This window comes from Phaenicophaeus curvirostris, unplaced genomic scaffold (assembly GCF_032191515.1).
Source record: "Phaenicophaeus curvirostris isolate KB17595 unplaced genomic scaffold, BPBGC_Pcur_1.0 scaffold_160, whole genome shotgun sequence".
Classification (NCBI taxonomy): Eukaryota; Metazoa; Chordata; class Aves; order Cuculiformes; family Cuculidae; genus Phaenicophaeus; species Phaenicophaeus curvirostris.
Window position 1 is genome coordinate 362,411 of NW_027206780.1, and position 10,855 is coordinate 373,265.

General features: G+C 60.7%; 1 protein-coding gene across 2 annotated transcripts; it reads right to left on the bottom strand.

Annotated features, from left to right (window-relative positions):
* Positions 1-417: 417 nt before the first annotated feature.
* On the bottom strand, positions 418-6,618 carry LDB1 (LIM domain binding 1). 2 transcript variants are annotated; one of them, XM_069882505.1, is made up of 10 exons: positions 6,443-6,618; positions 5,867-5,911; positions 5,587-5,662; positions 5,147-5,249; positions 4,781-4,953; positions 4,426-4,548; positions 4,167-4,250; positions 3,764-3,887; positions 3,239-3,381; positions 418-2,877 (listed from the first exon to the last, which is right to left on the bottom strand). In XM_069882505.1, exons 1-10 carry the CDS (start codon positions 6,460-6,462, stop codon positions 2,647-2,649), a joined length of 1,122 nt encoding a protein of 373 aa, XP_069738606.1. In that variant the 5' UTR covers positions 6,463-6,618; the 3' UTR covers positions 418-2,646. The 2 variants fall into 2 exon arrangements, with proteins under 2 accessions (XP_069738606.1, XP_069738605.1); XM_069882504.1 differs by having other exon boundaries at positions 3,233-3,381; positions 6,443-6,590.
* Between the last annotated feature and the right edge of the window lie 4,237 nt (positions 6,619-10,855).

Genomic DNA, 10,855 nt, shown 5'->3' on the forward strand with positions numbered 1-10,855 from the left:
CCCCGCAAGCTCCTCGGCTGCGTTCCAGTTCCCACAGCGGAACCGCAGCATCCACAGGAGACGTGCCCATCCCCTCGGTGTCAGGGCTGGCTCTGCACTGCTTATTTGCTCTGGCTCAGGGACAGGGCTGTTTCCGAGCAGCCCTGTGCTCTGTCCTCGCTGGGATCTCTGCTTCCCACAGCAGGGAGCCGGCCGGGGACTGGCTGGGAACCAGCAGGCTGAGGCGAGGCAGCATGGTTGGACTCGATGATCCGGTGGGTCTCTTCCAACCTGGTTATTCTATGATTCTATGACCGCCCAGCGAGCCCTGCGCCCGCTCCCCGCGCCGGGCACCAGGGCACGAGGGGACGGTGCCGCCTCTGCCCCTGCATCAGTCGGGTCCTGTGCTCAGAAACAAGCGCTCAGGACAGCCTCAAACCGAAAAGTCATTTTATTGGTACCATACATGACTCATAAATGGCACAAACTATGGAGGGGAGGGGGGAAAAAAAAAAAAGAAAAAAAAAAAAAGAAACAAAAAGGCATTACAGGGCGTCCGGGAGGGCGAGGGGCTCCGCACCCACCACGGGAGCCTGGCAGAGAGAATCGTACCTTAACTGCAAAGCAGAGCCCCCTCCCTGCCACGCCGGGCTCCCACCCGCCAGCCTCCCCTCCACCTGCCGGGGGTCTGTGGGGACCCCGCGGCTGCGGCTGGGGGGCGCGGGCTGAGCCCTCCCCCTGCAGGGGCAGCTCTCTGGGGATTTGGGGCTGAGCCATTGAGCTCTTGTCTCCAAGCCTGACCCCGGGGACAGCAGAAAGAGGGGGGACACAGGGTGGGTGTCCCCCAGCCCCTGATGTCTCAGCCACGGGCAGGCGAGACGTGGGATGCAGGTGACACTGCTGCTGCCGGCAGAGCCCCCTGCGGCACGGGGAGCCCCCCCAGCAACACCGACCAACCCCCAACCCCGCAGGGCAGCGGGACACGCGCTGCGGGATCCCCGGCAGGGAGCTGGGGGGGGCCCCTCTGCCCCCAACCCGCAGGGCTGCTCCACCTGCCCCGGGCTCCCTTACAGACACACAGACAGACACACAAACCTCTCGCACACACACTCCTGCGCACACACACGTTCCCCCCGGGGGCAGCGTTCACTCCAACCCCACCTGGGGACCACATGGGGGGGGCCCATGGGCAGCCCCAACCCTCAGAGCCCCCCAGGCTCCCCCCCTGAGGCTGCAGGGGTGAGCTGGTGAGCACAAGCTCCCTTCCCTGGCACCTCCTGTCTTCTCCTTTGAAGAAGCCTTGGAAGGGATTTTTTTTTCTTTTTTTCTTTTTTTTTTTAAAACAAAAAAAACCCCAAAATTATTATTTTTCTCATCGTTTCCCCTAACATCAATGGAGGCACCTGCTCTAGTGATAACACATTGAAAGAACAGTATCGTACACACTGTCTACAGCGCGGAAATGTACAAGCACGAGGTACACGAACCCGAGGCAGGGGGAGCGGGGACAACAGCACACAAGATTTACATTGAGGAGGGAGGCGGGGGGCTGCTCCCCCCGGCCCCTGGAGGGATTAGAAAGGAAGTCTGCAAAGTCTCTCCTTGGTTTGAAGCTCTCCGAACTGGATATAAAATGAGACTCCCAAGAGAAGAAGCCTGTACAAAAGTCAGGACAGGGGGAGAGGGCTCAGGGCAAAGAGGGGGGGAACTGGCAAGGGGGCTGGGGAGGGCTTTTCCCATTTTTTTTTCTTTTCTTACAATTTTAATAATATTATTTCTTTTTTCTTAAAAAAAGACAAAAGTAGGAGGTACTGGGAGCCGGGGGGTGCAAAGAAGCCCCAGGCAGACTCACGTGGGGCGGGGGGGAAATGCAAGGGTGGCGGGAGGGAGCGAGGGCACCGGCTCAGCTGCTCTGGCAGAGCCGCGGGTCCTCCAAGCCCCCCCAGCCCCCTCATGCAATTCCTATATACAGACCCCCCCCACCCTGCTGCGCTCTCACTCCTGCAGAACGAGGGAAAGGGCAGGGTGCAGGGGAGCAGGGAAATGCAACAGGGCCCTATCCTCACCACCCCAGCACAGCAGGATCCGACTCGGGCCAGAGGAGGCTCTGTGGCAGAGCTGGTGGCATGGGGAAGGCTCTCCAACATCCCTTACCCCATCTGCCAGCCCCAGGTGGGGCTGGGGATGTGCAACCCCACTGCAGGCGGCTGACCAGCAATCCCCAGCTCTGGGACCCAGGGAGGAGGAGGAGGGTCTCTGGGCTGTGCCAGATCCCAACACATGACATCCACACACTGCCCACTTCCCGGTCATGCCAGCCAGTGCCGACAGCTCCCTCCTAATCCCCCCGGCTCAGCAGGCAGGGTCTGGGCACATCGGGGTGGGGATGAGAAGCTCTCCGAGGAAGAAGCAGGAAGGAAGAGAGAGAAGAGGGAAAAATGAAGCTACGGCCCCAGAAACCCACCCCTGCCCTGGGGTCCAGTGGGGAGGCAGGTGTGGGGGGAGCAGGGAGGCGGCAGGGGGAGAGGGCTGGGGGCTGCCCGCCCTGGGCTGTGCACCCTGCGGCGCCGATCTGCCCCCGATACCTCGCCGCTTCCCAGTCACTCTCTGTTGCAAATGTACAGGTAGATCGGTTGGGACTGAGTCCACGGGGCAGCGGGGGGGCCGTTACTGCGACGCCTGCGACGTGGGGTTCTCTGACTTGCTCTCCTGGCTGGAGGGCGGTTTGCTGTTCCAGGGGCTGTTGGCCCCCAGCGCTGGCGAGTTGTTGAAGCTGTCCTCGTCGTCGATGCCGTTGGCGGCGTCAAACTGCGTGTTCTCCAGCCGGGTGATGAGCCGCTCGTCCTCATCCCCAAACTCCCCCCCCATCAGCGTGGGCTCGCCTACCACCATCACATCCTGAAAGGGGAGACGGTCCCGAAACATAATCGAGGTGGGGGGAGCCCGGGCCCCTAGACCCCCTCAACACCACAGTTCCATTCCCCAGCCGCAGGGCCATCTCCTCATCTCCACTGCAGGACCCGAGGCTCACGCAGGGCATGGAGCAGCACATCCTCACCCCCTTGCAGGGAGGCAAAGTGGCTCAGAGAAGGCAGCTGGGACACCCTCTCCTTCTCCCCATCGCTTGGAGAGAGCCAGGGAGGCTCAGTCAGGCAGTCCCCAGGGGTCTTCCCATAGCCACTCCCAACAGCCAGGGCAGGGAGCCCTCCCCTCCACCCCAGGGAGGAAGAGAGAATGGAAACGGGATGCTTACAGGTACCTGACTGGACAGGGCAAAGGTGCTGGCTGGGCTCTTCTTCTTGCTGTTGCTGTTGTTGGTGTTTCCCCCACCAGAGCTCATGGTGCTGCCACCCGACATCTTCCTTTTCCGGCGCTTGCTGGGCTGCTGCCGCGCTGGCTCCGCTGGCAGAGGAGGGAGACACGTTCAGTCTTGACAAGAAGGAGCTTGTGCCCCCCAGCCCCTTCTCTGCAAGGACCACAGCCTTCCTGGGGCAGCATCACCACCCTCCTCCCTTCCACAGCTTCACTGTCCCCACAGTGCAGGGGACAGGAGAGGGTGCAGGGATGATTTCCATCCCTGCTTTGCTTTCTACAAGCAGCTGGCAGCTCTCAGGCAGGGAGAGCTGGCTGCCGGCAGCCCCACAGAGATGAAAGCCTACTGCCTGACCCGCTGCCCCCGCCCTCACAAGACAGAAGCCAAGACAGGCTCTGGGGCTTGGAGCCTACACCAAGGGCAGGGCCTGAGCAGGCAGTCCTAGAGACCCGTGGGCAACGCAAGACCCACCAGGTGGAGCAACCATCCGCTGCCACTTCTGGAAGAGGCAAGTCTTGAGGCAGTCCCGGGGACTGAGGCTGTAGGTCTTGTGCCGTGACATGAGCTCCTGCATTGGTTCTAGGATTACACAGAGCTGTGGGAAGCAGACATGTGAAGGGTTAGATCACAATGCTCCAGGCCCCAGCAAATGCCTCTCTGTCAGGCAGCCATCTGCGCTGCACCGACACAAGCCACACCAGGGGCCCGCGGGCTCCAGCAGACCCACTGCCTCACAGCTCTATGCAGCCCGTCTGCAGAGCTTGCCCGGCTGCCTCCCAACAGCCCAGGGCAGCCAGGCGTTGGGCGGCTGAGAGCCATCCCAGACCACACCCCAGGAGCAGAGCTGCATCCCTCCCTCTTCCCGCACGCTTACTCGGAGGTAGTTGAGTGTGGAGTTTGAGAGCCCACAGCGGGTGATGTTCTTGGATAACTGGTCCAACATCTGGGGGTCCTGTGCCTAGGAGCAAGAGGGAGATATGGGTTCAGCTGCATCTGGGTTGGGGACAGCCCTCCCGTGCCCCAGCTGAGATGGGGAGATAGGGTTGATGTCCCTCCAGCCTTCACAGAAGGAAGAACTGCTCAGCAGCCCTGTGTCGCTTGTGATGCAGAGAAGCTCCCAAAGAGGTACTCACATGCATGGCAAGGATGCTGCGGGGGATGAGCTCTCGATGTTGGCGGATGCTGAAATGCCACGTCTTTATCCTCATCATGTCATCAAACATGAACTCCAGGTAGAGCCGCCCCTCCACATACACCTAAGCAGGGCGCAGAGTCAGGCACAGGCTGCCCCCACGCCCCCCAGCCCAGATCCCCCAGGATGCCACCGCTGCACACCGGGACACCCTCCCGCTGGCTTGGTCCTGCCTGCCGTGAGACTTGGCACAACCCAAACCCACAAGCCCCTAACGGCCCCGCAGGAGCAGCCACTCCGACGGCACACGGCACCGAAGCACGAGGAGCAGGAGAAGGGGCAGGCGCGTCCAGTACCTGGGTGAACATGGGCTTCCCGTGCTGGGTGACCATGGTGCACTGGTCACAGTCCAGCGAGACAAAGTTGTTGTGGAAGGACTCCTTGGGATGCTTGAGCACGTAGTAGAGCTCTGTGGCCCCCCCTTCAAAGATACTGCGGAAGTAACGGGGAATCAGGGTCCGGCCGATCGCTGGAGGAGGAGGAAGATAATGTTGGTAAACCTGGCGCGCCCACACATGCCTCAGGGTTGCACAGAGGTTCCCGCTGGTCAGAGGCAGCTGAGCTCCAACACCTAACCCACATCCCCCCTGTACGGCACAGCCACCACATCCCCTGCTGAAGAAGCAATGCCCTGGGGAAGGAGGGCTCAAGCTGCTACTCACTGTATCTCTTTGGTCCATCCTCCAAGCAGAAAGTGATTGTTAACATGGCGTCATCCTCGAAGAACTCCGTGGTGAAGGCGTCCCACCACAGATTGTCACATTCCTGAGGATGGTGGAGAGATGTCAGATTACAGGGAGGGGAGACAGAGAGACAGACACACAGTCGCTGGCTGCCAGGCATAGCAGCCGTGTGCTCAACCTGTAGAGGGCTGTGCTCCCAGCTGAGCTCCTGGAGATGGGGATGATGAACCCTGTCCTATGGCCAAGTGAGGGACAAAGTGCTCAGGGACCTACACAGCGGGAGCCTGCTGCCAAGGGGCTCCTCCTAGAGGCAAGGCAGCTTGCAAGGGCAGACAGCACAGAGGACCCCATACCCAAAATGCACATCTAGAAGCATTCCCCCCCATCCCTGGCCACCACTCGCTCTCCCAGCTCCCCACCTCTGTCCAGTTCTGCAGCCGCTTGTTGAGCTCAAATATCCTGTAGTCGGTCTGATTCCCATACGGCGTGTGCCTCCTGCCCAGAGATCAGAGCAAGCAGTCAGAGGAGGAGCAGCCATGGTGTGGGGAGGGGTCCCAAGAGCACAATGAGGGAACACACAAGCCCCTCCAGGGCTGGGCAGAGTCCAAGCAATGCCACTGGCAAACCCCCGTGGCCAGCAGTGTGTCAGGCCTGCCAGGGCACCCCTGCCACAGGCATTAACTCCCCTCCCTCACTTACCCGATTCCAGGCTCCAGGTACGTTGGTGGGTACATGGGAGTAGGTCTGGAGAAGGAAAAAAACACAGGCAGGTCAGTGCTGGTGGGGATCTCCCTCCCTGCCCGGCGAAGCTCCCCCTTCCCTGCCTGCAGTAGGTGGTTGGGGTGGCTGGAGGTGATACCCCATGCACGATATGGGCTGCATCCTGGATGCTGATGGCCCCATGGGGTGACCTGCACCCCTGAAATCAGTCTCTGCTCCTGCACCAATGGCTGTTCCGTCACCCCTGGGTCCCGGCCTGCCGCTGCCTGCAGTCGTGCTCAGCTGGGGCTGGTGCCACGCAGGACAGAGGGTGGAGAAGGGGCTGTTTCAGCAGGAGCTGGGAGTGTTCCCTGCTCTGGGTCATCCCAGGGGCTTAGCCTTGGGGCTTCCTCACCCAGTCCCACCCCTGCTCTGATCCCCTCCCTCCCCTTGTACTAACTCAACTCCATGGACCACAGTCTCCATACACCACTGGGAAGCATGAAAGAGAGACCCTGGGGTGCAGATTGCAGAGCATCCCCAACCTTGCAGAACCCTCCTCGGGCCCCAGCTCACCCCACATCTCGATCCAGCATGGTGCCTGGGTGGAAAGGGGGGAAGGCGTTGCCGTTCGGGGGTTCCTTTGGCGAGTACAGCTTGAATGACTTAGAGGAACAGCCTGGAAAGAGAGAGGGGACATGGGTCAGCCAAGGGCACCCTGTGAGAAGGGACACTCTACTGTGAGGAGGAAGAAGGATGCAGGACCAACCAAGCCCCAACCATCCCCATCCCTCCTTTGCTTCTGCCTGGCGCTCAGCCTCTTCACCCCCTCCACAGCTCCAGACCTTCCCCACGCAGGGTCAGGGCTGAACTCTCACAGGATCAGCAGCTGGAGAGGCCTAGCGCCATCCTAGGGATTTCCTACTGTCTCCCAGCCGGGCAGGCTCTGCGGATGGTGCCCGAGGGGGACAGTCCAGCTGGTGAGCAGTGGAGGGGCGGCTGGGCCCTATCCTCCCCCCAGCCCCCCCCAGCGCCGCTCCTAATCCCACCAACCCGACCCGGGAATCACAAGGGATCTTTTTGCTGACCTTTCTATCGTCATGGTGACGGGTGAATAATCGCCTGGAGGGATGGATGGCGGGTCCCCAGGCAGCCACCATCTGCCACTCGGGCAGCCCAGCGGCCACCCGGCTCCAGGAGCACAGCGACATCGCACGCACCAGCCCCCAGCCCCGATCAAACCACCCCAAAGCCTCGCCGCTTCCCGTAGCGCCACGGAAAAAATCACGGAGGGGCGTGATGGGGTGTGCAACGGGACGTGCAGTGTGTGTAAGCCAGCACGCATCCCCGACAGCATCCTGGGGATCCCTCTGGGCCGCCCGCTGGATCCAGCAGCGCCGGTACGGTGAGCCCCATCTGGGCTCCCACCCTCGCTGGCCCCTTCCCCCCAGCAGCGGCTGCCAGCACCCCTCCCCGAGCGCCGTGGGAGCCCTGGCACGCCCCGCGGCTGGCAGGACCCGGCACGCTGCGCCCGGGCGCTGCCGAGGCACGCAGACGGGCTGACCTGGATGGGTGCAGCGGCGGGCAAGCCGCCAGGCAGCTCCAGCTCCACCGGCTCGGCCGGCCCCGCGGCACACGGGTACTTCTCGGGGCCAAGGCGGGATCCCCATCAGCCTCTCGCCAGCCGCAGCCCCGGGCTGGGCGCTTCCTGACGCCCATGAGGCCTTTGCCAGCCGGCGCTGCAGAACGCGAGCCCGGGGTAGAGGGAAGCACCAGGGAGGTGCCAGGCACTGCGGCTGCGGGGAAGGGCGCAGGGACAGGACTGGAGCAGTCCCCCATCTGTGACGGATGCAGGAGGAGCAAAGAGCTTTGGGGTTACGGGGAGCGGTGCTACGGTACATCCAGCACGCTGCAACCCAGTGGCCAACGTGGGAGCCCAAACTAGAACGCTGCCATGCCCCCTGCCCTGCCGCTTGGCACCCCGAGCCCACGGGCACAGGGAGCACACTCGTGGCTGGGTACGCTAAGGCTGGTCAAAAACAGAGGGAGTCACCTCACAGGCGTCAAATCCAACCTGCACCAGAGGAAACCTGTATTTTACTCCTCAGTTCCTGACTTCTTGAAGCCCTAGTGCCTTTTCACCACATGTCCCCGTGGCAGGCAAACCCAGCCTCTGCTCAGCACCCAGCAGGACGCAACAGTCCTGCGGGGCCAGAGCCAGCCCAGTCGCTCTGCCGGCAGCCCGCTGCTCCCGCTCCTGCCCACCTGCAGCGAGGATAAGTGGGGCACGGCACAATTTCTCATACAGCTGCTAACAACGCCGGCCCCTTGCTCTGGCCTAACGTTTTCATAGATAACATTATTTTTTTTTTTGCTAGGGAGGCCAGTGCTGGTGCAAGGGAATTTTTGCTTTCTGCTTTAATCCCTGTCAACTTGTGCCTAATGGAAATTATAATTCAACCGAAACTGCAGTAGAAACAGCACTTCCATTTCCTCCACGCTGCTGCTAAGTGACACAATGTTCAAGTGTGCTTGATGCATACAAAACTTCCCAAAAGCGCGCGTCTCCTCTTGAAAATGAACTGATTCATTAGGCAGAGAAAGCAGCGGCTGGCAACGGCGAGCTGTATTGCTTGTTTCTCATCACTATGTCCTCAGCAAGGATAAGAAAATCAGACCCAGCAGGTCTCGTCCTCCGACGCTTTGTTTTTATTCACCAATGAGAGATGACAGGAAAAAGTCCCCAAGGTTTCTTGCTGTCCTTGGTCCCCTCTTGCTTCTTGGGGTGCAGGAGGTTCGCTGGGGTACTGAGGCCGTGGGGACACATCACCCTCCATTTGCTCTACTTCTCACGGCCTTCCCTACTGCCCTGCTCCTGGAGGTGGGACAGCAGATCAGCCAGCCCACCACACCAAACCAAGCATCTGGCTTTTGGGGCTTCATCGAGTGACCTATCTGAGGATCTAGTGAAGGAGAGGAGCCTGTTATGCGACCTCAGCAACACCGGCATCCTGACCAAGTATTATTTTTAATGCAGCATAAAATATGTCACTGGATTCAGTGGTTTTAAGTAACGCTGATAATAGCCTTAGGATTTGATACAGACTGTCCGGATTCTACATTCCCTGTAGACACTCACACTACATGCGTTACGCTAAAGAATGCAATTCCCTTACAGCAGCATCAACACTAACTTCTACCCACACGAGGGTCAGCCTGCCCAGTCCAGGAGATCCCCCCCACCCACCGCCTCTCCCCTTTACGCTGTCCCAGCTTCCCGCAAGCTCCATCCCGCCAGGTGCAGTGACCCAGAGCCGCAGGACACGGCCCTTTTTTGGCCAAGCCCAGCACTTGACCCCAGCCAACATCTCCCCACGCTCTGGCTCTGCCTCCTGCTTTGAGGACGGAGGATCCAGACAGGATCCAGGCAGGCACAGCACGCAGAGATGCTCTCGGTGGCTCGGGGCGTGATGCCCCTACCAACCCTGAGCCTACAGGAGAGGCTTCCCGTGGCCATCCCCTAGGTGCTCACCCAGCATCATAAAAACACGTGCACGGTCAGCAAGGGAAAAAAAAAAACCGGCTGACGCAGCAGCTGACGAGCTACCAGCCCAGGCAGGTCCCGGCAAACAGTGCGGTGCCTGTGGCCAGGTGGGTGGCCCCACGGCTCCTTCTCAGCGGGGAGGTGCAGGAGAAGGGAAGCCCGCAGAGGGAAGCCCTGGCTCAGCATCCTCTGCAGAGGCCAGGTCCCCAACCAGGCGCGGGACGGAGCCAACTGCCAGTGCCACGCAGGGCTGGTGTGAGAGCTCGACCGAGAAAGGAGCTCCAGGCAGGCAGGCACCCAGGGAAGGGAAGGCGGGTGCTCTGCCAGTAACTCGCGTACAACCTGATACCACCCAACCTTTCGCCTACCTTCTCCTTTGCTTTCCCTGCCTGTGAGCTGCCAGCCCTGCAGGAAAAGCTGTTCTGGTGCACTGCCCAGAGGGTTTGCTGGAGCAGGAATGGTTAAAACCCAAACCAAGCCCCAGAGCTGGGCAACCTCAGGTTTCCCAAGGAACCAAAAGCATGGCAGGTATCTCACGGAGGCAGCACAGCCAGGAGAGGGCACAGCAACATGAGCGGAGAGCAGCGCCAGCCAGGGAGCTGCCTGCCTGGACAGGGCAGGCATTGAGCCTTCCCTGGTGTCTGGCAGGGAGAAAAGCCTCTCCCCGCACTGCCCTTGCTCTGTCCTGCCAGCAAAGTGCAAAGAGCTGCCAAGGACAAAGGCAGAGCAGTGACAGCGTCTTGCTCCTACACCTGCAGCTGCCATCAGGAACCAGAGCTCCCCAGCCCGGAGAGAAGCCATCCCTGGCGGGGCGACCAGCTTGCTTTCTGTGCAAGCAGCAACGCTCAGCAACGAGGCAGGGTCTCCAGAGGCTAAAAACCCCGATAAAAATAAATGAAGAAATGGGACTTGAAAGAGGCAGCAGGGTTACAGCTCAGCCAGGGAGCATCCCGCTCCTCCCAGCAGCGAAGAAGAGGGGCTCCCCTCGCCTTCACTAAAGGCTGTCGCTGCATCCCGGCATGCACCCTGCCTGCTGCTTCCTGCCTGCCTAACGAGGCTTTAAAGTGTAAATAGCAGCATGGCATGGCATTGTTTCGCTGGGCTGCCTCGCCTGGCGTGAGAGCAGCGACAGCAGCAGGAAATTCATCTTCCCAGCCGGCAGGGCTGCCAGGAAGGTGCCACCCAGGAGGCTGCTATCCCGAGCCGGCTGCAGGACAGCACCTCAAATCATCCGTGTGGATTTGCGCGGTGATGGTTGCTAGCGTTGAGGAAGCTGGCAGGGCTGGGGGACAAACACAGAGAAGTATCCAGAGTGACTGGGATAGGCAGAAGCGCACAAAGTAGTCGGTGGTCTGTCCCGACAAACCTGCTTCCATCTCTTCTTTCCCTTCTCCGGAGGGGAGGGACCAAGGCCGGCTGCAAACCTCGATGTTATTAAACTGATA